The sequence below is a fragment of the Rhinichthys klamathensis genome, unplaced genomic scaffold, assembly GCF_029890125.1.
Source record: "Rhinichthys klamathensis goyatoka isolate OS25496 unplaced genomic scaffold, OSU_Roscu_1.1 h1tg000009l_1, whole genome shotgun sequence".
Lineage (NCBI taxonomy): Eukaryota > Metazoa > Chordata > Actinopteri > Cypriniformes > Leuciscidae > Rhinichthys > Rhinichthys klamathensis.
The window spans coordinates 1,941,519-1,969,350 of record NW_026606562.1 but is presented as its reverse complement, the minus strand read 5'-3'; the positions used below and the strand labels follow the sequence as shown (position 1 = coordinate 1,969,350).

The 27,832-nt window shown below is 38.3% G+C and overlaps 3 protein-coding genes across 5 annotated transcripts in view; 2 read left to right on the top strand and 1 right to left on the bottom strand.

The window, feature by feature from the left end:
- The window catches only part of armh3 (armadillo like helical domain containing 3), a 138,640-nt gene that overhangs the window by 41,784 nt on the left and 69,024 nt on the right, over positions 1–27,832 (bottom strand). The gene's annotated exons all lie outside the window — the stretch shown is intronic.
- srfa (serum response factor a) lies at positions 1,015–20,592 on the top strand. 3 transcript variants are annotated; one of them, XM_056260542.1, is made up of 8 exons: positions 1,015–1,895; positions 4,080–4,346; positions 11,857–12,121; positions 13,750–13,950; positions 14,827–14,928; positions 16,072–16,263; positions 16,385–16,477; positions 20,210–20,592. In XM_056260542.1, the coding sequence occupies exons 1-7, from the start codon at positions 1,446–1,448 to the stop codon at positions 16,471–16,473; spliced, it is 1,566 nt and encodes a 521-aa protein (XP_056116517.1). In that variant the 5' UTR covers positions 1,015–1,445; the 3' UTR covers positions 16,474–16,477; positions 20,210–20,592. The 3 variants fall into 3 exon arrangements, with proteins under 3 accessions (XP_056116517.1, XP_056116516.1, XP_056116518.1); XM_056260541.1 differs by having other exon boundaries at positions 1,016–1,895; positions 16,385–16,461; XM_056260543.1 differs by lacking the exon at positions 13,750–13,950 and having other exon boundaries at positions 1,018–1,895; positions 16,385–16,461.
- rnf13 (ring finger protein 13) overlaps positions 25,992–27,832 on the top strand; it is a 32,667-nt gene continuing 30,826 nt past the window's right edge. Inside the window, exon 1 of the mRNA XM_056260548.1 lies at positions 25,992–26,144. The gene's annotated coding sequence lies outside the window, so the exon portion shown is untranslated. The remainder of the gene's footprint in view (positions 26,145–27,832) is intronic.

Below are 27,832 nucleotides of genomic sequence, written 5' to 3'. Positions count from 1 at the left end.
GTGTTGAGTGTATACAAAAAAAATCTGTGGAGAATTATAAGAAAATTAGAAAAACATTAAAGTAGAATATAGTGTCATTTTCTAGCTTATTATGGCTAACTTATTGTTATTGAATAATGTGGATATATTATTAGGTATTCATCTTTCTGGTGGTTTTAAGTGAGAAACATGAGGTTTGGTGGGTTAAAAATTGTACAAAACGTGCCCTGTTCTTTGCTTAAGGCTATACTACTTTCCTAATATTGTAATATTGGTGTAAAATGTTTGTATTTAGAGGACCCCAATGCAAAACCTTTAAAATATTGCTTGTAAAGGGTGATATTTCGAAAGATTTTCTCAAGTTAAACTTGTTTGCAAGTGCAACCAGCTGAAGATAGCATGTCTATCATAAAAGCAATTACACTGTAATTGTAAGAGCAAAAAGGTGCTTGTTCAAGGTCTAAAATGGAAGACTGATAAATGTGTAAAAAAAATATTGGTAAGCAAATTAAATGCGTGAGACGCTAAAAGCCTGAGTTTAGTGTAACTTTAAACCAATAGTTAATGTAACAGCTTCATCTGCTGGTTATACGGAGTATCGCATCATTTACACATATCTCACAGAGCTGACATCTGACAGGTCAGTCTCACAAGGCAGTTTTTGTTTTAAAAGACAGTAATTTTGATTTACCTTATCACACATTTCCCGCCAGAAATGTCGGTAATATTAATATCCAGGTCTAAGGTCCAAGCATAGCCAGTTCGCTGTGTATGACGTAAGCCATTTCAGTCGGCCAAATCAGATTTGAACCAATCACAAAGTCGGAGCGGTTTGCGTAGCCAATCGCAGCGCAGCACTGTGACTCACCATACATGGACAGCCATCACCATATAAGGAAACATCGACTCGCTTTATATGGAGGAAAGTAGATCTTTGGGTGAACGTCCTCGTGAGTTAAATTCCCTAAATAAGCGCGGAATCATCCATTACATTCTCCCAAAAAAACATTAAAAGCTATATACAACCAAGATATCGCAATTTACGTGTTCGACGTGAAATATCAAGCGTGATATCGACGTTGCTGTTGGTAACTAGTTCTGTTCGCGGAGGTACATTGTGTGGTCGCGATTCGTCGTTTCCAAATGTGGCGTAAGTTCAGTTGAGGTTTGATTGATGGACTGTAGGCGGAAACTATACGTTGTAAACTTTGTACGATGGTCGTAAAGGGCTAGTTTTGAAAGGTTTATTTTTGTAGTTTACAAGACGACTTTGATACAGAAATTAAATTAAGGATAGCTCGCGCTTAGTCCGAGTTGTATGCTTATTTGAGCTAATGTTTCCTAGCCTAGCATATGCAGGGTAAGTTCGGTATCAAGTGAAGAGATCTGCTGGGTTTGATCTGCTAACTCTTATTAACACCTACCGCAGACTGCAGTGGTGCTGCTAGCGGGTCGGGGTTTCGGAGATGTTGGGGGGAAACGGGAAGGCCAGGGGGGCTGGACGCTCAGGTAACGGCACAGGCTTGACCCATCTACAGGTGGGCAGCACATCTGGGGCTTTAGGGGCGGTGAACTCCTCCATAAACCTGCCCGATGGGGGCAGATACGACGACAGGGCGTCGGTCGAGGCAGTGCTGAGCGGCTCTGATGGAGACTCGGACTCCGGGGATGATGAAGAGAGTCCCGTGCTGGACAGGAGAGGAGTGAAGCGGGAGAGGAGCGAGATGGAGGTCGGGGGATCCTCGGGAGCTATCGCTGCACTGTCGGCGGGGTATGGAGGAGTTTCCAGCGGGGTGGCGGGTGCAAAACCCGGCAAGAAAACGCGAGGACGGGTTAAAATTAAGATGGAGTTTATTGACAACAAGCTGAGGAGATACACGACCTTCAGCAAGAGAAAGACTGGCATTATGAAGAAGGTACGTTCAACCAGAACATGTACGACACCAACACTAGTGCTAAACCACTATGCTAATACTGGTAACGTTACTACAACTACGACTGGTGCTGTAACGTTACTAATATACTGATACAAGTATTAAACACTACTAGTATTAATATTACTATACTGATTCTGATACTGTAGGAATACTAGTATTAATTGCATTACATTACTGTAGATAAACTAGTATTAATGTCATTACTGATTCTAATACTGTAGAAATAGCCTGCTAATACTAGCCTATATCACTACTAGTGCTATATCAACTTATAATAGCACAGTACTGATACTAGTACCATTATACTATTTAATTGTATCAATGTGCTGATACTAATTCTGTATCAATACTTGTACTACTATGCTATATGCAATTTACTGACACTAGCATTGTACCATGCTATTATCAGCATCCACTATATTAATGTTATGATGACTTCTGCTAAACTATTACTCATACTAATACTGGAACCGCTATTATTGTTTATTTATTTGCCATTTATTGATACTAGGAAAGTTTCCATATTGATACTATCTCTATATCACTCACACTAGGTTTGTGCCATTGATAGTGTCTTTTTAACTAATTGGTGGAGCTATTGAACCATACCAGTACCATACCATTATTAGTGCTGTAACAAGTGAATTCAATTTGCTATTGCTAGTACTCTACCAATTCTAGTACCACCACTCATACTAGTATTATACTTTTACTAGCTTTGTATCGATATACTGATTGTGTTATACTGATAACTCATACTATACTGTTACTAGTACAATTATACCATTACTTGTGGCATAAAACTATAAGTAAACTAGTAGTGTACTTGTACTTCACGAATACTAGGCCTAGTACCATACCACTGCGTTCATAGTATACTATACCATTGGTGTTAGACTATACTGTAACACGTACTATACCAATACGACTTAACATGCTAGTACTACTACTTTACTTATCGTTATCGTAGTGCTATAACACCATGCACTCGTTATATATAACTGTTAGGACTTTACCATTATTGGTGCTATATGATTTTACAGATAGATGTTATTACTAGCACTATATAAATGTACTGATTGTGCTGTACTAATTGCATTACTAACTATACTGATACTCAAGCTATGCTGATAGTAGAACCATTATACCTTTACTAATCCTATACCACTATATTTGTGTTAGTACTGTACTCATACTACAGTAGTCAACATTTGAAGTGGATCAAAACAAAGTTATACATGAATTTTGAACAATACTCGACTCGTTCTTGTCTCAACTTTGATTAACTTTTTTGATCCACTTCAAATGTTGACTACTATCGTACTTTACGGCTAGTAGTGCCAAACCACTATACTTACACCAGTGCTGTACTTACACTAGTACCGACTACCGAGTGCCATACTGCTGTGTTGATGTAGTTCACTAACACCGGTGTTGAACTATACTGTTACAAGTACTATGCCAATACTAGTTAACATGCTAGTACTATATTTATACCCTTCTACTTTACAAGCACTAGTTCTATAGCTACTAGTTTACCACTGTTTATACCACGCCACTATATCACACTATCATACATCCCTCCTCTGTTACTTTCTGATGTCTTCCGTGTCTCAGTTGAAGGTAGTTTCCTCATCTGTTCTGACTCGTTTGTCATTGCCCCCTCAATTGTCATTCATTCCTGTCTCAGCAGAAATAGGCCAGATGACTGATCAGGTTACCACTGCGGTAGACTTTGTTAATGCATTTGCATATCTCGAGAACCGGCCTAGTTGCAGAAGTCGGGCACGGAGTGTGTAATGACAACCTGCAGTAGCTTCTCTAGTAACTGGCTTATTAGTTGCAGGTAATCCCTCCTTATCAGTTCTTTTATCTCTTTTCCTTGGGCTGCTGTCATCCCTTCACCTCTCATCCTTCTTTTCATTGTTTCTTACCTCATTACAACCACAAGAATCACAAATACAGCTGCATTGCGTCACACAAGCGCAGTTGAATTAATTTGGCGCATACACTTCACAACATTTGTGATGTTTATCATCACTGTTGTCCACTCAATCAGAGTTGAGGTTAAAAAACACGAGTTTACCAGTGCTTATAAAAGTTAGTGTCCACTCTTTAGAATAAATGATCTTATTGTTATCTTACTTTCTTCTCAATTTCCAGGCTTACGAACTGTCCACCTTAACGGGGACGCAAGTTCTGCTCTTGGTTGCCAGTGAGACAGGCCACGTCTACACATTTGCCACGCGGAAACTTCAGCCCATGATCACCAGTGAGACGGGTAAAGCCCTCATCCAGACCTGCCTGAACTCCCCTGACTCTCCACCCCGTACGGACCCTTCAACAGACCAGCGGATGAGTGCCACGGGATTCGAGGAGACGGATCTCACCTACCAGGTCTCAGAGGCCGATGGTCTCACAGAGCCAAAGGTACAGCTTTACTACTACGTATTTTCAATCTACTAGTCAGTGAGTTGTTTAATCGACTAGGTGGTCAAAAGTAAGTTCTGTAAAATTACACTTGTTTAGAATTGTTGTTCATAAGACACAGTCTAGAAATTTTTTTAAGCGGTGTTCACTTAAGGCTCGTACACACCGGGACGAATATCGGCGCGCGTTATTCGCTAGCGTTTTTCAACGCGTTTTTTGTGTTCACACCCAAGCGATTTTCGCTGACGATGAGCCGAGTGAACATGCAAATTCATTCCCTGACATTAGATGGCGCCCATTTGCTCTGCAATACCACTCCATAACAGTTCTCTTTTATCAAGATTTAGATGTAGTCTCTGTCGCGTTTGTCATATAGTTCATGTTCCGACACCAACGAGACCAGCAGCTCTACATTCATCTTGCCTTGCATCTTCCTCGTCTTATTTCTTCCCGGCAGTGTAGACGCTACTTGGCGTATATCTTCTTCGCGTTACGTATGTGTGCTCGGCAAGACCGTTTTGTGTTTGAGCGCCCCCAAGTTGTGTTTTACTGTAACTTCAGAAGCTCCAGACACGTGAGCAAAAGCGCCAATCTCATTGGTCGGATAGTTTTTGACGCGGCGCGTCAAACTAAAAATACGAACCCGAGGCGTTTAAAAAAAATGACGCTTTTACGCGTGGCGTTTTTCGCGTCGGTGTGCACACTCACATTGGCGCCCTTTGTTTAGTCACGAGGCGTTAAACGTCGGCGAATATCACGCGCGAAATTCGTCCCGGTGTGAACAGGCCTTTAGGATGCATTTTTCTGTTCACGATGGCAAGAATAGGACTGTCGCGATAACCGCAATATTGTAGTACCGCGCTACTGACAAGCCAACCGCGGAGGAATGCAAGCCAACCGCGGAGGAATGCAAGCCAACCGCAGCAACCGCGATATTCACTTGTTTGTTTTTCCATAAGGCTATACTTCTTGTTTTGAACTTCATGCATGTGTATTGAATGTTAAACAAGTTAAAGGGATACTCCACCGTTTTTTCACATTAAACTATGTTATTCCCTTAACTAAGACGAGTTGATGCATACCTCTCTCGTCTCAGTGCGTGCACTCAATCGGTCTGACGCGCGGTGACACTTTGATAGCACAGTTCATTCAATATGGGCCAAGCAGAGAAGCGACCAAACACCTCCACGTTTTCCCTATTTAAATACAGTTACACGAGTAGTGTAACTCGACCTAGGACGGTGACACAAAATAAAACGTTGCGCTTTTCCAAGCCTGTAAAGTGGATAACTATATTGTATGGCAGAATACCATAGCAAGTGCTTGGGAGCACTTCGTATCATCCTTTTAACGTTTACGGGTATTTACCATAAATGGCATCAGCGACAGACAGCGCTGGTCAGGATTCCACAGCGCGAGGAAGCCGCGGAAAAAAATCTGCAAATCACGCATTGAATCAATGCCATTGGTCTCTATTAAGTGAAGCATCAGCTTCAGTGTTACACACGAGACGCATTGCTGCTCTGCTGAGCCTTGAAAAGAGGAGCTCAAAGTTAAAAATAATTAACACCTTTCATTACATCTCTTTTAATGAATCAGCGTTTTTGAACGTGTTCTTTGAAGGAACGGTTTAATGACTCACTCAAAGACAGTCCGTTGCCGTAATAATGTGCGCGCTGAGTGACAGCCTTTCAATGCGCATATAGACGCTGTTTAGTTTCGGTTACATTGGTTACTGAAAATGTCCTCGTTTTTGTCCATGCTACCCACATCGTAAACGTTATTTATATAGCAACAAATCAATATAAATAAAATAAATAAATGGCGATAATACCGATAAGCCACTCAACATTACCTCAAGGGAAATTCTGTAGGCAAGAATGGATCGAGCACAATGGATCTTGAATACGTAGTAGTTGGTAGAAACGTGGAAGTTGGTAGTAAAAAGTTAACTTGTTCATTTGATCTTAAGAATGATCAGGACACGCTACGCAACAAATTGCGCAGACCAGACATTTCCGTTTGTTCACTTAAGCTGGATGGAGCACAACAGTCTCAACATTTGTTTTGAAAGTTGGTAGAAAACTTGATTCGGGATGCGTGGCGCAACAGATTTACGTCCAATTTGAAGTAAAAAAAAAAACTAAAACATTGAAGAAAATCTAAAACATTCTAGTTGACCTCATTAATCTAGTTTAGTCTAGATTGGTCTCAGACTAGTTGGTTGATGGATTAGTTCAATAGCATGGTCCATCATTTGAGTTTCACTTTTAGTGGAAACCTTTTCCCATTCCTGTGTTTCTTGACCTTTGTAGGTCTCAGTTTTCCAGACTACAATAGCTCGTTTTAACGTTGAAAGAAATCAGACATGCACGACTTTCACCCAAAACCCCTTTTCCACTATCAGTATTTATCATGCAGTTTTGCCCACATTTAAGAACATTTGCGTCACGTCACGTCTTTGCATGGCAGCGTCTATTATTCACAATGTCCAACTCTCATTGATAAGGATTAGATGCTGTCTACATGTCCTTATATAGTCTGGTTTTCCCAGTACACTTTCTTGGCTCATGGCTGATCACATTCCATATAAGCTGCAGCTGTTTTCAAATTTGGATGACATATCCCCCCCTTTTCTCTACTGATTTAGGGCAAGTAGTGAGTGAGCACGCAGAATTAGAAAACCAAACCTCTGTTTAAAATATTGCTTAAAGCAGATCCTCAACTTGTTGAGCTGATGACAAGCTCATCAGATGGTCCATGTTTTGAAAAGTCATCATGGGAATGGGATCCTCCTTACACTTAAAATCTCAATGTTTTTAGCAGATAATTTGAGGGGTTTTTGCTCACAAACACGCACAGGATCATTTTCTTTGTCAGGGTTTTTTTGGTTTAGTTGTCTCAAAAAAACTTGGTTTTATTTTTCCAGTTTGTTGATTTATTTTACTGCCTTATCTCCTGAGCCAGAGCACAAAGGAACAAAATGTAACTTGCGCAATAAAACAGTGCAAATAGATTTAATAAAGTTCAAATAGCCTAGTTTTCAGTGCAAAATGAACAGTTTCAAGTCAGCATGTTAGGCTATCATCACTCAGCAGCTCAAGCCCGGTTCTGACTGATAATGTCCCAGTAGTAGAACATGTAGATGATGCTTGTAAACAGAGATGCCTTGTTGCCAAATCCGAAAGCATTGGCAGAGTACCCCTCATGTCCCCCCACCAGGGTACTGGACTCACTGGTCCACACTACTGCGTTTTCATTTAAAAACGGAGACCTTTTGCTACGTTTGCACCTCCCGTCCACACTAAAACGGCAAAAACGGAGAAGTTTAGAAACGCTGCCGATCCGTTTTTCGTTTTGAATCTCCGGAGGGCGTTTTAGTGTAGACGGGTCCAAACGGAGGACTTTAGAAACGATGACGTAGTAGAGGCTCACGCTCGGCTCTGTGATCGGGTGTCATCAGTCATGGCGTATATCTTTGCTAGCAGCTGTTGTACAAGTAAATTCTGCATTTTACAACGCTATAACTGCCTACATGCGCTGGAGTCAAGCTATTATTCGAGCGATCTGTGACCATTCCCGTGTGCAGCGGCGACGTTGACCGTACATGGAGCGTCGGTTTGGGGTTAACCCAGAGCATGGTGGGATCATTTTATCAATGAAGTTGTGTTTACACCGGCACGCGCATGCCCAGTGTTGATGAATGGTCACGTGATCCGCGTTTTCAGTCGTTTTAATGTGGACTGAGATCAATTCTAATACGCAGCTAAAACGCTGGTGTGGACGGAGATCGTATTCGTTTTAATTATCCGTTTCTAAACTAAAACGCAGTAGTGTGGATGGGGCCTGAGGACGGCGTAGATGGAGGTAATCTGAAAGCCTGAACCTTCCCTGTAGAGCTGCTGATAGTGGCCTGTGTTCTTACTTCAATTGCCATGCGCTGTATTTTTCTATTGCTTCAAAATTTGCTGCATTATCTGCTGTAACCGCAACGACTCTGTCCTTTATATTGAATCTCCTCTACTTTCTCTTTCATGGAGGCCTCTCTCACATTGTGGACTAGGTAGAGGTCCAGCCATCAGCAGTCACAGCCACATCCCTCACATCTTGTAACTCTTTCTTGGCGTTTTCTTTCTCTACTGCATGTCATGCAGATATGAGGGTATTTGAGTGCATGTCTCAGCTGGGGGACTGATATCTGGGGTTTAAGGCCCTTATCTCCCTATAGTTGACATCATCAGAACACAACACATAAAAATAGCCTTGTTTTATCATTGTTGCTTACTATAAAAGGTCAAAAACATTATCTATACTAACTTAAGAGACTGCCTAGACACCTGGCCTACAACCTTAACAGTAAAGTTACAACGACACCACTAACAGCTTACACACCTCCACCATGGAGCCTCCACTGTAGGAGGAGGCAGCAAACCTGTGGCACTCATCTGGCCTTTCCTCCATCATTTTTCCTTATTTTTTTACCAGTGTAAACGGATTGACACTCGATGGTCTCCTCATGGCAGGATCGACAGGGGCAGAGGCTATAACATTAATGTGAAGAGGGAAAAAAACAAAACAATAAACCGTTAATGCAGCTAACCTTAAGAGTAAGCACGCTTTAACACAATAACTACTTTAATGTGTGAATTAAACTTGATCAGTTACGGTCAAACTTTAAAGCATTTTTAGCTTCGATTTAGCTAGCTATCAATAGCTGTAAGACTGGAAAAAACTGGTTGAAGAGATAGACCTGACCACTGCTCTATCAGACGAAGGACCTTGGCAAATTAACATTTGAACTCACACACACACACATCCCCGCATCCCCCACTCCTGCGGAGATCACCCAAACTCACATAAGAATCTATATGGTTTTAATTTGAACAACTATCATATAGTTTTATACATGTGTTTAGTATTATTTGAAATGTTTACAAGTGCGACTGGTACAAGTGTCCTATTTCCAAATAAGTAAAACAAAAGGTAATAAGGTTTTTAGATAGCATACAATAGCCATACATCCAAACAATATCTAACATTACTAACGTTACAAATTTCCTACTTCCCAAGTCAAGATTATGAGCTTATCGCATTCAGATTTTGACTTGAGAGAGCGTTCATATCCAACTTTTCTATTAGCAAACTAGTATTTTGCGATAATTCCAATAGCACGTGAAGGCAGCATAAGTCACCGCGCACAGAAACGTTAACTTAACTAGTACACAAGCATGAACTACTACCACTACAAGTGAGCCCCATCATCAGTAGTTTGAGGAGGACTGGTGTGGTGGTGGGCATGTTGAAGGCTGAGAGGACGCCTGCACCGTCTCGCTCTTCTTGCAGCTTTATGCTCTTAAGTTGATTCCATGCACTGTCAAGTGCTTCGTCAGATTTGCCGTGTTGCTTGTCTTGTAATTATTTTGCCGTAAATATTGCATTGCGCGCTGTTTACATCGAGCCTGGCGAAATGTAGCCACACTTTTGATCTTTTCCACATCTTTTCCATCTGTGGGTGTTGGGACGCTTGCACACTACAGCCTCACGCGAGCCACGTCTCTGGGCGAAACTAATGTTTTTAGTGCTTATTGGCTGATGTTGACGAGTTAACCCCTTAGGTATCGAAATTTGGTACCGAACGACAACACATTTTTTGATACTCGATAGTATCGAGGCAATTCGGTTGGTGGATATCGAACTCTATACCCTCTATACCTTACCGAACGTGCTGATGTCGTGTGATGTCAGGTAGGACATCGTATCATTACATTCAGATCGAATTATGCACCATGTATTCCAACGTATATAGCGTTGTTAAAGTCCCCTGTAGTCAATCATTTTATCCTTTAAAACTCATCTTTGATCACCAAAATGACATAGTTAAAGTTTTTTACTTTAAAAAAAATGATCTTCATTCCTTAAAATAGCTTGAATGTAACTACACCCTTGCCTCATTTATTATACGTGGATATGCAAATTAGCCCCGCCTCCACTCACACCAGACGATCACACGTTGATCTGATTGGTTACTAGGTAGTGTGTGACGTCAGAAACACCAGCGATTTCAACCCGCATTTTTAAGACTGGCTTTTTTTCACTGCAGTTTTAAAGAGAAAATACTCAGCAATGCTGTCGACTTGTGAATTTACACATGGTTTGTCTTAAAGCATAATAAAAACACCACATAGACGTATAATCAACGTTAAAAGCTGGATTTTTACCTCAGGGGGACTTTCACGACTTCAATATTAAAAGAAAAAGCTTCTCAATATTATTCCTTTACCAATTTGATTCTATTTTAATGTTTACCAATGCTTACTTCATATTCATTTTTGCTGTTGTATCAAGATTCGTAAAACGTTCATGGTTTATTGATTGTCTAAATCCAGATCAGATCTGCTGTAGTCTCTCAGTCAAGCTCAGTTTGGCTGTTTGTTGTATGTTCTTGCACCCTTCTTTTGATGGCGAGGAGAAAATGCTTTTCCGCTCGCAGGCTGCCGGATCCGTCGACCCCGTTTGGTGGGTTTAGTTGAGCGCCGCCTGAAATAGCAGCGCGCTCTCTCTCGCTGTGTGGACACCTGTTTTCCTGTGAAGGCAGCTGCCGTTCTCGGGATAGCCATGACACAATTGCCTTTATCACACACAGTTGTTGCCACAGGCTCTGCTGCGATCAATCACTCCTGGTCCACCACAGGAAAACTGTGACATGAAGTTAATGTTAAATGATTATGTCGTCTTTCTTCTGTGGACCACAAAGATTATCTTTTTTTTTTGTGTGTGTGAAAGTTTTAGATGTTTTTTCATTCATATTATGAAAGTGATCCCAGACTTCTCATTCATTTAGTTATGAATAATCCTATATTTTGGTTTGTGTCCATCGAGTTTCAAATAAATGCGTTCCACATAATACAAAAAGATGAAGTACCTTTCATTTGTGAAGTGTTATTTTGACAAATGGGCATTATTACATTATGTAATGTATAAATGTTTCTGCTTTTTTGTCACTAAACAGTTTGCATAAATACTCAAACATAATTATCCATGAGCAAAGACTTCACTCATAGAATGCTGTTAACATTATATAATATATTTTTGAATATTATGAGTATATTTATTATATAATGCTTCATGTATAATTAAGTAAAATGCATTCAAATAGGTTAGTTTGATTAATACTTTTTCCAAATTTATCCACTATTTATCTGTTATGCATTAATGATTTTAAATGTGTATATATTTTTACATATTATACAGTACATATACACAGATTACACACACAAAAATGCCACCTGTCAAGTTAACTTAAAGTATTCAACGTATTAAACATTAAAAGTTTATCAGTGAAGTTATCTAATGCCCTTTAGCACTAGTATCAGTCTTATTTTTATAAACAAATAAATGCCGATATCAGCATATCTATGTTGCATTGTGACAAAAATAAAAATATAATATTGATCGTCCCTCTAGATTTGAGCTCCTTAAAGTCTTTTAATTTCTGCCTTTGTTGTTGCAGGAAATGATGAAGACCACGTTCACTTCTGCCACTTTACCTGGAGGCACCAACAGCACGACCACACTGTCCTCGGCGTCCTCCTCTCCTTCCTCCTCCTCGGTGGCCATGCACACACACACACACACTCACAGCAGCATGTCCTCGCTGTCCGGCACCACCTGTTGGCCCATGAGCGCTCAGAGCGTCTCCAGTGCGAACGGCACCGTGCTCAAAAGCTCTCCGGCTGGCGTGATGCAGCTGCCCGGAGGATTCACACTCATGCCAGGTGCGGGCCTGCGTTCAGGCGTTCCTTTGTTGCATGACTGTTTCTTTCTTCCTTTTACAGATTAGTCCAGATTAACTCTTATTTGACTTTCCAGACGGGTTGCATGATGCACTGCATCAGCCTGCATGACATTGTCGTGTTTTAATGCACATGAACGTATTGGCTTGCTTGCATGCCTGCACTCTTTGAATTCTGCTTCCAACTGATTCCGTCTGTGTAAAGGCCTATTCACATCAGGAGCGATGCAACAACCAATCAAAGCATAGAGAAACTCGCAATATATTTAGACAATTTACATGAAATTAACGTTTATCCAGATGTATTTATTCAAAAATCATTCAAATTCAAATCAGGAAGTTTCTATGTTTTTAAAGTTATTTTGATGTGTGTGTGTGTGTGTGTGTTTATGCATGCTTTTATTAATAAAAATAAAAAAATCAGTTTTAGATAGATGATAAATTTCAGTAAAACTAAAAAAAAAAAAAGAAAGGACAATTATTTTTCTTGGACAGTATTGCTATTTAAAAAAAAAATGTTTGTCTGCCAAATCAGTCATGTGGTGCAAACAGCTTGAAAAAAGTGTGTCATGGACAATTAAACCCTTACAATATCAGATAATTAGACCTTTTTATGTCAAGGCAAGGGAAGTTCAGGTGTAAAAATGTTATGTGGTGCGACTCCTCTAAACCTAATGATATTTAAGTATCATAAGACAAACTCTGAAGTTAACTTGAGAAAGCCTGACCAGAAAGTTTGAAGGCTTAATGTTCGATGGTTTTGAAGGCAATGCAGTGTCATAATATATTTAAAAAGAATACTTTGAAAGCTATATTTTAAAACTCTTTTTAAAGTAATAATCAGTAGGTGTACACTCACATCCAGTGAAAGTGCAAGGGAAATGTTACTTTTGCTTGATGGTTACACCACATTACATTTTTTTTATTAAAACAATAATAAAACCATATGAAACCAACATGAATATAAATATTACATTTTAAACTAAGAATTTAAAGCATGATCGTAGACATTCTTGTTTGTCATTGACCCACATATCAAACAGTTCCATCAAAGACTAAGATCATGCACCGTATTCAAGATATGAATTTTGAGATCTTTCCTTGCCTCATGACTCGCTAGTTTGAGAGCATCGATATGTTTATTGTAATATGCTTATTTTAATATCCCTGAGATGATAAATCCAGTACTGTGAGTCTGTTCAAACTGATTCCCCGCACCAGATGTTTTTCTCCAATTAGGCCTGTCACGATAATTACATTTGGCTGACCATTAATTGTCTAAAAAATAATTGTGGTTATGCCGATTTATTGCCAGTTTTTGGCCTTTGACGATTAATTGTCTGTTTTAGGGCTTTGTCATACTTTTTTTTTTTTTTTGTGTGTGTGCTTCATTCTTTAAATAATTATGATTAATTTAATCCTTAGCAAGTTATCATTTTGCAGCGTTAATTACACCTTTAAATATTAAAGAAATGTATTCAATTGGAGACTCCAATTGCTTCGTTTTGTATGTGAAATCTTGTCTCCCCAAAAACCCATGCTTGGTGTGACTAGGCCTTGAACATGCGAGTTCTGCGTGGCTTGCTGAGGGTGTCGCTGTGTGTCCCGCAGGCGCTTCTCTCCCGCCTGGCACACACACTATTCCTCTCAGCCAGCTGCAGACACACTCTCTGGCCATACAGTGTCCACAGACGCAAAACAGCCACGCCATGACTAGCACCAGCACCACCTCCTCCTCCGCTGTCCCCGCACACACACAACCCGCTGCTCAGGCCACGCTCTTCCGTCTGCCGGCCACTGTCTCGCTTACAGGTCAGTGTGTGCGTGTGTGCGTGTGTGCGTGTGTGTGTGTGTGTGTGTGTGTGTGTGTGTGTGTGTGTGTGTGTGTGTGTGTGTGCGGCCGTCTGGAGGGAAACTCGACTCACTGTGGGGGCTGGAAATGTGTGTTTGGGGATCATTCAGGATTTGCATGCTACATCTTTCCTAAAAATTTTTTTTATATATACTGATGGCATTTCAAGTAACAAAACTAATGCAAAAAATAAGGGATTCTTCAAAACATTACCGGTATATTAAATGTAACAAGTTTGACGTATGTGACATTTGTTTTATTTAATTTTACTCACAAATAGTACATCACCAATAATGGTTCATATATATATTATTCATGTAATTGTGCAATAAACCATTAAAATACTGCATTTTAAAGCAACATGTAATCAACATGTGAGACTGTGTGTCAGTGTTATTTTAGTATTATTTATTTAGTTTGAGGTTTTTGCGCTTGTATTTTTTAATTTATTTTTTAAATATTTCTATTTAGCTTTATATTTAAGAGTTACATATAGGTTATATTATAACTTGTTAGTTTATAAGTTTTAGTTTGAATGATTTTAGTACTTCAGCTTAACTTATTTTATTTCAGTTTGTTTGGTGAGGCACTATTTCTACATTTATTTATATATATATATATATATATATATATATATATATATATATATATATAATATTATTATTATTTATTAATTATTTTTTAGGTTACTTTTTCATGTAATATTTGCTTCTTTTTTTAAGTTGAGCTTTTATAAACTATTTTAAATAGTTTCAGTCGTCGGGTGTTCATTGATGTATATAATTATGCCTGGTGTTAAAAGTGCACTGTGGGTGTTTTCTGCTGTTGTGTGTCAGGTGGTGCGATGCCTCAACAGCTACAGGCCATCCAGCTTCACCCCAGTCCTCAAAGCAGTGACAGCAGTCCCGAGATCAGCCAGACCTCCAGCAGCTCCGCCGGTACACACTCCTCCCCGACTCCATCACTGCAGCCCTTCAAATCCTTCAAAGTTTCTGAATCTGAAAAAGAAAAAGAAAAAATCAAGTTTGGGAAACAGTTTTTGAAACTAAACATGCATAGATACAGGTCCTTAAAAGTGCTTGAGTTTAAAACTTGTGCTTTTGTGCGAAAAACTTTCTGGAAAAAATTCCATATTATTCCCTCAAGTCGGCTAATGTGTTATTTCACCAACACTTTGTGTCTTATGTTTACTAGCTTGCTCGATTTACGTTAGTTACGCGCATTTACGCGCTACGTTAAGTGTTTCCCGCATGAGGTACTTTGTGTTGTACGTTGTCATGACGTTCACGCGTGCACAAAACCACTACGATATCAGATATCAGATCATTCTAGAATACAGAATAGGGTGTACCGAATATTCTTCAGTTTTATGCAAAACAGAAATACGACAAATAGAATATCAATATGGCCAAAAATCAATGCAATTTATCTTGCAAGGTAACACGATGTAACCTTGCGCTCACTTGAAATGTGTCCCCACATTAAGGCCGTGTGTCCACCAAAGCGTTTTTTTTCACGCGGCTGGCGTATTTTTTCAATTGTTTTTAATGGGAGCGCCGCAATTATAAAACGCCATGAGCGTAGCGAGGCGCTGAGCGCTTTTTTTCTCTCTCGCTGAAGCGCTGTTCGCTCGGCGTTTTTACTGGTTGCCGAGAGTTGAAGAATGTTGAACTTTGGGTAAAACGCAGCGCTCATCACTGTCACTTTTTACCCAGCCGTCCAATCACAGTGGAGGAGGGGCGGGGCTAATGCCACACCGACCAACTGTCACAACATTCTTTCTGTACAACGACATCCACCAGCAGAGCTAACCGAACAACATGGATGAAAAATACATTTTTAGTATGAAACACATTATCTGTGAAATCAGTTACAAGTAAACTGTGCTGCGGATATTCTGTATCATAGCAACGAAACGTCTCAACTGAAAAAAATGGATAATAACGCTTTGGTGGACACACGGCCTTAGTCCTTGAATTTGAGGGTATTGGACCTGGAAAGTCAACCAAAGTTAACCAATGTGTGGGAACCCTGTTACTGTCAATCAGTCAAACATCTGTGTCTCTTCTGCACTCCCACAGTAAGTCACACTGCTACTATAGTCACATCCTCAGTGCCTTCTTCAGTGGCGGGTCACATGATGTACCCTGGAGCGCACGTCATGTATGCTACATCCACCTCTGGCCTGGCCGACGGGGGTCTCACTGTGCTCAACACCTTCCCACAGTCGCACGCCGCGATGCACGTGTCCCACACACAGGCCCAAGACTCAGGTCAGTCGGTGTATTAATGCCTCGGTGGAGTTGGCATAGTGAAAAGATAGTCTTTGATATCAATATGGAACGTATTTCTGTTGTTAAAAAGTGTTTTGTTGTGTTTGTTGGTCGTGTTTAGGTGCAGTTCCTCAGATGTTCCTCACAGGACCTCCAGGAACTGTACAGATCCCAGTTTCAGCTGTTCCGCTTCATTCGGTAATATATTAAAACAGTGAGCATTTCTTTACATGAAACTTTTGTTCACTATGTAATTTTACTTGTACAGCTTTCTCTGTAAATGTAACTGCATTGTATCTAAAAGGTTATTGCGTTTTGTATGTCAAAGAAGCTTTTGATACATTCTAGCTAATAGAAAAAAAAGATTTGTTTTTTTGAATCACATAATATTGTAGTTTTTTTTCTTGCATTGTTTATACTTCACAATATTAAGCCTTTATTCAGTGTTAAAAAATACTTTCCAAAAGTAAAGGCATAATGTTATGCCAATAATGTTACGCTTTTATTCTTGTATCACAATGCCTTTATTCTCATAATGTAACATTTTTATATTTTCGTAACATTATGCCTTTATTCTCATAATGTAACATTTTTATATTTTCGTAACATTATGCCTTTATTCTCATAATGTAACATTTTTATATTTTCGTAACATTATGCCTTTATTCTCGTAACATTATGCCTTTATTCTCGTAACATTATGCCTTTTATTCTCGTAACATTATGCCTTTATTATCGTAACATTATGCCTTTATTCTCGTAACATTATGCCTTTATTCTCGTAACATTATGCCTTTTCTCGTAACATTATGCCTTTTATTCTCGTAACATTATGCCTTTTTCTCGTAACATTATGCCTTTATTCTCGTAACATTATGCCTTTATTCTCGTAACATGTCTTTATTCTCGTAACATTATGCCTTTATTCTCGTAACATTATGCCTTTATTCTCGTAACATTATGCCTTTATTCTCGTAACATTATGCCTTTATTCTCGTAACATTATGCCTTTATTCTCGTAACATTATGCCTTTATTCTCGTAACATTATGCCTTTATTCTCGTAACATTATGCCTTTATTCTCGTAACATTATGCCTTTATTCTCGTAACATTATGCCTTTATTCTCGTAACATTATGCCTTTATTCTCGTAACATTATGCCTTTATTCTCGTAACATTATGCCTTTATTCTCGTAACATTATGCCTTTATTCTCGTAACATTATGCCTTTATTCTCGTAACATTATGCCTTTTATTCTCGTAACATTATGCCTTTTCTCGTAACATTATGCCTTTATTCTCGTAACATTATGCCTTTATTCTCGTAACATTATGCCTTTATTCTCGTAACATTATGCCTTTATTCTCGTAACATTATGCCTTTATTCTCGTAACATTATGCCTTTTATTCTCGTAACATTATGCCTTTTCTCGTAACATTATGCCTTTATTCTCGTAACATTATGCCTTTTATTCTCGTAACATTATGCCTTTTATTCTCGTAACATTATGCCTTTTCTCGTAACATTATGCCTTTTATTCTCGTAACATTATGCCTTTTCTCGTAACATTATGCCTTTTCTCGTAACATTATGCCTTTTCTCGTAACATTATGCCTTTATTCTCGTAACATTATGCCTTTATTCTCGTAACATTATGCCTTTATTATCGTAACATTATGCCTTTATTCTCGTAACATTATGCCTTTATTCTCGTAACATTATGCCTTTTCTCGTAACATTATGCCTTTTATTCTCGTAACATTATGCCTTTATTCTCGTAACATTATGCCTTTTCTCGTAACATTATGCCTTTTATTCTCGTAACATTATGCCTTTTCTCGTAACATTATGCCTTTATTCTCGTAACATTATGCCTTTTATTCTCGTAACATTATGCCTTTTATTCTCGTAACATTATGCCTTTATTCTCGTAACATTATGCCTTTTCTCGTAACATTATGCCTTTTATTCTCGTAACATTATGCCTTTTCTCGTAACATTATGCCTTTATTCTCGTAACATTATGCCTTTTATTCTCGTAACATTATGCCTTTTATTCTCGTAACATTATGCCTTTTCTCGTAACATTATGCCTTTTATTCTCGTAACATTATGCCTTTTCTCGTAACATTATGCCTTTTCTCGTAACATTATGCCTTTTCTCGTAACATTATGCCTTTATTCTCGTAACATTATGCCTTTATTCTCGTAACATTATGCCTTTATTCTCGTAACATTATGCCTTTATTCTCGTAACATTATGCCTTTTATTCTCGTAACATTATGCCTTTATTATCGTAACATTATGCCTTTATTCTCGTAACATTATGCCTTTATTCTCGTAACATTATGCCTTTTCTCGTAACATTATGCCTTTTATTCTCGTAACATTATGCCTTTTTCTCGTAACATTATGCCTTTATTCTCGTAACATTATGCCTTTATTCTCGTAACATGTCTTTATTCTCGTAACATTATGCCTTTATTCTCGTAACATTATGCCTTTATTCTCGTAACATTATGCCTTTATTCTCGTAACATTATGCCTTTATTCTCGTAACATTATGCCTTTATTCTCGTAACATTATGCCTTTATTCTCGTAACATTATGCCTTTATTCTCGTAACATTATGCCTTTATTCTCGTAACATTATGCCTTTATTCTCGTAACATTATGCCTTTATTCTCGTAACATTATGCCTTTATTCTCGTAACATTATGCCTTTATTCTCGTAACATTATGCCTTTATTCTCGTAACATTATGCCTTTATTCTCGTAACATTATGCCTTTTATTCTCGTAACGTTATGCCTTTATTCTCGTAACATTATGCCTTTTATTCTCGTAACATTATGCCTTTTCTCGTAACATTATGCCTTTATTCTCGTAACATTATGCCTTTTATTCTCGTAACATTATGCCTTTTATTCTCGTAACATTATGCCTTTTCTCGTAACATTATGCCTTTTATTCTCGTAACATTATGCCTTTTCTCGTAACATTATGCCTTTTCTCGTAACATTATGCCTTTTCTCGTAACATTATGCCTTTTCTCGTAACATTATGCCTTTATTCTCGTAACATTATGCCTTTATTCTCGTAACATTATGCCTTTTATTCTCGTAACGTTATGCCTTTTCTCGTAACATTATGCCTTTATTCTCGTAACATTATGCCTTTATTCTCGTAACATTATGCCTTTATTCTCGTAACATTATGCCTTTTATTCTCGTAACGTTATGCCTTTATTCTCGTAACATTATGCCTTTTATTCTCGTAACATTATGCCTTTTCTCGTAACATTATGCCTTTATTCTCGTAACATTATGCCTTTTATTCTCGTAACATTATGCCTTTTCTCGTAACATTATGCCTTTTATTCTCGTAACATTATGCCTTTTCTCGTAACATTATGCCTTTTCTCGTAACATTATGCCTTTTCTCGTAACATTATGCCTTTATTCTCGTAACATTATGCCTTTTCTCGTAACATTATGCCTTTTCTCGTAACATTATGCCTTTTCTCGTAACATTATGCCTTTTCTCGTAACATTATGCCTTTTCTCGTAACATTATGCCTTTTCTCGTAACATTATGCCTTTATTCTCGTAACATTATGCCTTTATTCTCGTAACATTATGCCTTTATTCTCGTAATGTTACAATATTGTTCTGAAAACACCTTTTATTCTTGTAAAAAAAAAAGCCTTTATTTTCAAAACATTGCACCTTTATTCTTGTAATATTTTGGCATCCTCAAAACACACCATGAACCATTATTTTCAGAACAATTTTTTTCTCGTAACATTGTAACTTTTTAATTTGACACTGAAACACAGTTGTAGATAATAGTATGACTGACAGCCAGGAAGTGTTATGCAGTTTTTAACTTCTGAAGGTGCAATCACTCGGCTCTTCTCACAGTGTTGTTTGTGTTGTTGCAGATGTTGATAAACCAGCAGCCCACTGGTAGCAGCGGCGCCACGCTCACGGAGCTGCGGGTGGTCAATATGGACAATCCCAAAGGAGACTGAGCTATGAGACACGAGGCCAGTGTGACCGCTCACTCACACTGATATTCCAGGGATCACTCATGCCATGCAATCAGACTGCCATTGTATTTATTACTGCCTTGCTGCGAGGGGTTCACACACACCCATACACACAGGAATACTGAGGTGTAACGGGACGTTTGAAGGATGATTGCGTCTCCTCATGGACTCATGTTGGTAGGTAGTGAGATACTAGATCATTTTTGGGTTCACATTTATACACAGACACGCAACTTAACTTCAGGATTTCATAGAGACGTCTGCACTATCACTGCTGGGTGACTTCTTGCCGAAAGACTCTGATGTTGGACAGTGGGATACGATTATGTTCACTTTCAGTAAAACTTCAAACCTGTTCGCGGTACCGCAGTTGAAGTATCTTCAGTTGAATCTTTCTTTCTTTTGGGAATGCCTCATCTGATCTGATTTATCATTCATTTTTGAGGTCGCTTTTAAGATCTCAATCTTTTTCGGTTTAATGGCTGTTCGTGCGTCATTAAGGAATGCTTCACCAAATGTCATTTCAAACCTTTTTAACATTTATTTTGCAGTGTCCGACCTTCTCTCCATTTAAATAAATGGTGACTGGTCAAGCTCCAAAAAGCTTTTTTTTTTTTTTTGGTCACATTTTGTTCATTTTTAGAGCTAAACAGCCTGTGTACCAGTTTATAAGCATCATGAATCTGCAGGTTTGGAAAGACATGAGGGTGAAATAATGAGAAACCTTGCCTTCAGAATAATGCTGGATACTCTTGCACTGCCATCAACACTCACTGGGGGTTTGTCTACAGTTTGAATACCATCATTTCTTAAACATCATGTCTAAAATATATCATTTTTCGCCCTCATCACATCCTGAATGGCCTTTGTTACTCAATTAGCAGTTTTACGATATCTTAAACCGATCCGATTATTTTAATACGCTGCTATAATTTGGATTTAGACATGATCAATAGTACAACAACGTCTGGGAAAGATGGCTTGTCGTTCCGTGTTGTGATGCTGTGCCAAACTATACTGTAGATGTCGATAGCTGGGATGAATCCAGCGGTCAGAAGTCAAGGCTTCAGGCAAACACGAGCTTTAGCCACTTGTTCGTGACGCTGTAACAGAAAAACACTGGCTCACGTTTGCACTGCATGACAACGTACCGAAAGCGCTGGTGCTGCAGGATCACAGGTGAAGAAACGGACTCGAGCGTTTCCGCTGCTTCACGGCTTATTTAGTTCACCGAAATAATCAAATGTGTGATGGATCTGCTATTAGGTACAAGAATGGCAAGTTTTGTTCAAGACAACTGTTATTTTCACTGAATTTGCTTAAATTAAATACAATGTTTATACGTGCACACACATATTAATACTGTTTTTTTTAATCACCATACTCTTAATTGTTTTTTTGTCTTCTTCCAAATATTTGATTTGATTTCTTGAAACGTCCAAAGGGCTGTATATCTCGACGATGTCTGCTTGTATATGCGTTTGGTCTTTCTCTGCAGATTTTTAAAGCAACATTGATAGACATTGGCGGGCGTCCATGGGTCTCTTCCTCCGCATCTTCTCCAGCTTGGAGCCTAAAGCCTTGTTTTCTCGAACTGCGTAATGGACTTAAATGGACCACAGCAATACCGAGAGTTTCAGGAATGACGGTTTCTCCTCTTCTCGTGGATTTTCGGTCTGTGGACCCGAGCACATGTTGACCGTTTTTGGTTGTTTTGACCAGTGTAAACTGAAGAAAGAATGGGGGGGGATTTATAAAGTGGCCAGAACAAAAGTGTTTGATTGTTTTATTCAGTATTAATGCGTTTTAAATCCAGGGGGAACATTTCTTGAGTTGTTGATTTCCATTATGATGTTTTTGAGTGCCAGGTCATATTTCACTCCACAACCAGAAGGGGAAAAAAACAAAAACATATTTGTGACATTTTCCATGACAATTAACCACATTTTTGCTAATTTCTGATGCAACAACATAATAAATCAGTAATATATTAAAGTATAAGGTGTTTAGGCATTGTCTAAGTATTTGCTGAACAGCTTTTAATTCATGAAAACTATATTACTACATTTTTACTATATTACACTTAGTAATAATCACATTTTGGAAAAGTACACTTATCATGAAATATTTTCACAATGAGAATTTTTTCACTTTATGCGAAGTGCTATTATGTAATTTGTTTGAGTGAAATATGACCTGATGGTCTTTTTATGGGCTGTGAAGTTGTGTGAACACTAGAGGAAAGTGTTGAATGTACCACCTGTGTATGGCCCTCACTGTACATAATCTGATTTCCTACTTTAAGTAGCTCTTATGGCTGCATTTGAAATGAAAATGTTTCTGCACCCTGGATATATTCAGTGGACTGTATATATTAGTTTAAATGTGAAGCACGGCGTCTTGTTTTCCCCCTTTCCTTTAGCGAAGCGTAACCGGTTGTGGATGTACGTTTGCTTTATTATGTTCATTATCTTCTACAGTGCCATTTTCTGAAGAATTAGGTTTGTTTTATTAGATTGTTGGTTTGTTTTTGTATTACATGATGAGTAAAATTTATTAATTTGATTAAAATTTTAAGTTGACAGTACAAAAGTTGAAAGTGAAATCTATTTTAACCACTAAAGCATATACTTGTTGTGAAAGAAATGCTGTAATTATGTATAGCGCTTTCTTTTGTAATAAAAGAAAGATTTGAGAATAATTTTACACACGCTTGACACTGAATCATGGGTTTTGAAATAGTGTCATGTTTTCATCAACTTCTTTCAAGTCTGTGTGATGCATCCATACTATAATATATATATATATATATATATATATATATATATATATATATTGCAGAAAACAGGAACATACAGAAAAATAAGCATAATATTAAAGCACATATCAACCACAACAATAACACTAATAAAGGAAACGACAGCAAAATAAAATTATAAAAAAGCCGACTATATTTAAACCGTGGCGACGCAGCGAATAGCATCTTATTATTTCTGCAGTAAATACTGTAATGTCTATGCAACTTTAATATTTATAGTATTTTAATTATAACTATATTTAGCAGAATTTGAATTCTGTATCCCAAAATACACTTGACTACAGTTAGCATTTGTATGCAAACACATTTTTTACACTAAATTGGATTAGTGTTCGGATCTTTTTAGATTTTCAGCCATCCGAATAGGCTAGTAACAGGCAGCACACATGGCACGACTCGTGTTTGTCATTAGTCTTGTATTTTTGTTTATTTATACAATTGACCACAGGTCATAAACCTGAAATAAGAAATAAACCAGTGTTACAAATATATCCATTGAATATATAATGCAAGATAAACAAACATGAAATAGTTACAATAAAATAACTAGATTTATTTCTTTTGTAAATAAGAATACACTATCATATAATCCCCTATACAGTTTTACACAGCTGTATCAGAACATCGCAGAAACTACATTTCCCATAATGCATAGCATCGCTCCTGCGCAGAGTATAGCTATCACATGAGTAACCAGGCAAAGTGCATCAATCATTACAATGTTTTACCAAAATGAATGCAACTCCGTCGCCTACCACAACCATCTGCTACATTAGTTTACCTGGTAATTTGTTTATTATCCAGAGTTCGAACATATCGCAAACCGAGAGAACTGAACAGTACACGCACTAACTTAACTACAATTAAGTCTCTCAGCACGGACTAAGCGCGGCAAATGTCAACAATTACACACGCACTGTTCGGATCTTTTTAGATTTTCAGCCATCCGAATAGGCTAGTAACAGGCAGCACACATGGCACGACTCGTGTTTGTCATTAGTCTTGTATTTTTGTTTATTTATACAATTGACCACAGGTCATAAACCTGAAATAAGAAATAAAACAGTGTTACAAATATATCCATTGAATATATAATGCAAGATAAACAAACATGAAATAGTTACAATAAAATAACTAGATTTATTTCTTTTGTAAATAAGAATACACTATCATATAATCCCCTATACAGTTTTACACAGCTGTATCAGAACATCGCAGAAACTACATTTCCCATAATGCATAGCATCGCTCCTGCGCAGAGTATAGCTATCACATGAGTAACCAGGCAAAGTGCATCAATCATTACAATGTTTTACCAAAATGAATGCAACTCCGTCGCCTACCACAACCATCTGCTACATTAGTTTACCTGGTAATTTGTTTATTATCCAGAGTTCGAACATATCGCAAACCGAGAGAACTGAACAGTACACGCACTAACTTAACTACAATTAAGTCTCTCAGCACGGACTAAGCGCGGCAAATGTCAACAATTACACACGCACGAAACTTTAAACATTCCTCAATTAAAGTACAGCAGACCGTACCTCCTGATAAACATTTCAAAAGGTTCTAAATTCGCTACATACCAACGGGCTGTGTGCTCCTGATGATGGATTGTGTGCTCAGGGCATTCCGTTTGTGAATCAACAATAGACGCTACTCTACGTTTTTCTGAAGCTTACGGCACAACTCCGCATGCTCAAACCATCACGCAACAAATACTCATTATGAAATAAATATAATTCGCTTAAAATAAACCCTACTGTTCTCAATATTTTAAGCTATAACCATGCATTTTATCAATATATTTTTTTTCTAGTGACCCAAAAAACCGAACAATTAGAAATGTAACATTTAGCATATTTCCATCATAAGTTAATATACTCAGAGGTGAATATGCATAATTTCTATAAGGCTCTGTGTCTCCCAGCAGCGTTGGGGAAGTTACTTTTAAAAGTAATGCATTACAATATTGCATTACTCACAAAAATGTGACTAATTGCATTACATTTTATGAAAAGTAATGCGTTACATTACTTCTGCGTTACTTTTTCTCACCTGGGCTGGGCTTGCTTGTTTGTTTTTTAATAACAACAACAAAAAGTTATATTTTGGGCAAATGTTAAGGCCCTTTCACACCAAAAGTGAAATGAACACGCCTCAGGCTGAAGAGATGCATATTTACACCCGTACAGTAGAGGACGAGCTCAAGCAAACCTCACAGCTGCTGATAATCTGGCTCACAGAACTATAGGAGACAGGAGAAGAAGTGCAACTCCCTTATTTCTAAATATAATCTAAAGTCATTTTTGCTTTTTATATGGTTGAATTAGATCATTGATGGTCAGCAGCAGCAAAGACATTGGTTAATAAAGTGAGATTAAAGTATATTTGTGTAATTTAATATATAGTTAATTGTGAAAGTTTTGTGTAAAATTCTGAGATTGCATTTTACTGTTTTTATTCGTTTTGAGGAATACCAAAGTCCTTAGTCTCTGGGAATACTGAATGTTTTCATGCAAGTGAGATGAGTAAATGCATGTTCACATTTAGTCTAGAACTAAAATACCCATCATGTTTACACAGAGGAGCACACACACACACACACCACCTCGCTTTATTTGTCTCAACATGGGGACAGGAGAACTGTCTGTCAGGCAATAAATGTGAAAAAGTAACTAGCGTTACTCTTTAGTTACTTGAAAAAGTAATCTGATTACGTACGTACTTGTAACGCGTTACCCCAACACTGTCTCCCAGTAATAACAGAAGACCATCTCGGGTTGGTCCTGCGTCTGTGCGCTAGAGGGCGCTGTGTGTCGTTCAGCAGGAGAGTGTGTGTGAGTGAGTGTGTGTGAGTGTTTTTGGATCACTGTTGACATTCAGTCTGGCCTGCCGACCACATGAGCTCGTACGAAGCAGTTTAAAGCCTATAATTTGACTCAGCTGTAATGTCATTGGGGTTTTATTATATACCAGGACCAAAGCGCACAATCTAATGTAATGGTAAGTCGCTGATTTATCCTGTAGTTTGATTGTTTGTATTTCTCTCTGCTGATAGAGGCACAGTCACGTCGTTTGGATTATTTGCGGTTCTCTTTGATCGTTTTCTCCTTTTCCGTGTCAGCGTGAACATCGACATGTTTTATAATGGCATGTTGACGTGCAGACTTTGGTAATGTGTGTAGATTTAAAGTAGATCGCTAAGCTACAGTGTGTTAGCCAGCATGCTAATACAGTCACAGACCAATGTGATTTGCGACATTACAAGTCAGTTCGAGCCAGTTTGAGATTAAATAATGCAGATGTCAGTCCAAACGGTCTTGTGCTTTATGCATGTAATCGTTTTGACTGGTGGACTATTTATTTTTTGCAACCCGATGTTGTACAATATGCTGTTAAGGGAATAAAAAGGAAGTTTTTGCATGATCAGATAAGTAAAGTAGATCATTTAAAACTGCTCAAGAGATAAACATTTAAATGGATGTCGTAAAGTGGTTTATGTAAGGTTAAATAAACTTGTTTTTTCTTCAAAAGTCTGTTTATCTGTAGTCTAAAAACTGCACAATGAACTGTATTTTTGTATGCAGTAAATACTAAAAAAAATAAAAGGTAAAGTACAATTATAGATGACATAAGCTGTTTTGCCCCGCACCCTTTGATGGCCAGCTCAGTTATTTTTTTACCCGTACTTTTTTGCATTCTTTTTAATTACATTTTTAATTGTATTATTGGTTTATCATTAGTTTTAACACATTTTAGTAGCCTACATTGCATATTTGCTACTATTGCTGTTTTCAGCGATAAGTAGGAGTGCGTGGTCTACTAAATATAGGCGTCGCTTGTGATTAGACAACAAACGGCATTGCAAAAATATAGATTTGTTTGGTGGTTCAGCCTTAAATTCACACCATTGTTGAGCAAGAAATTGACATGGGTCAAGGTTTGGCTGTTTATCATGGTCCCATTAGCCTTGTAACTGCAAACGTGGCCAAAAGAAACTTTCTCAAAAAATATACATGGCTTGACATTATTTTATTTTTTTTAGCTCACTGTGGCTAGTGGTTTTCCAAAGTTATTAGCCACCCAGCATTTTCAATGGCCACAATTTTGACATCGATACCATGGGGAAAAACTGCCATATAGATATTTTTTATATTATCTCATAATTTTGCAGAAGGAATATAAGGCTGCTGTCACTTTAAGACCTGACCCGCGGATCCATTACACATGCGTTTTCTTTCTCATCTAAAACACAACTGAGTGTGTTTACGTGAATACTCGCCAAGACCGGCGTTTTGACATTATTATGTGTGTATTTCACTGTTTAAGCGCAATGAGCAGTGGAAAAAGAGCTCAATTTAGTGCTGAGAGGCGGCTTTATGCGTGCGCCCTTTGGGTGTGAGCACAAAATCTGCTGAAATTAGCACAATAGTATCCAGCTGCAGACCCGCAGCACCACCAGTTTCAGAACCCCAGCGCCAGAACCGGAAGTAAGGGGCGGAGCTTACGTTCTAACACCAGCGCCAGGACCGGAAGTGAGGGGTGGAGCTTACGTTCTAAACCGAGTAACGCCGCCTAAAGCCTTGTTTATACTCGACGCGTCCGCACGAGCGCGAGTCTCCGCTGACTGCGCGCGGACCTCTCCATATGGACGAGGCGTTTATACTTGACGCGCTCGCCGTTGTGCTATT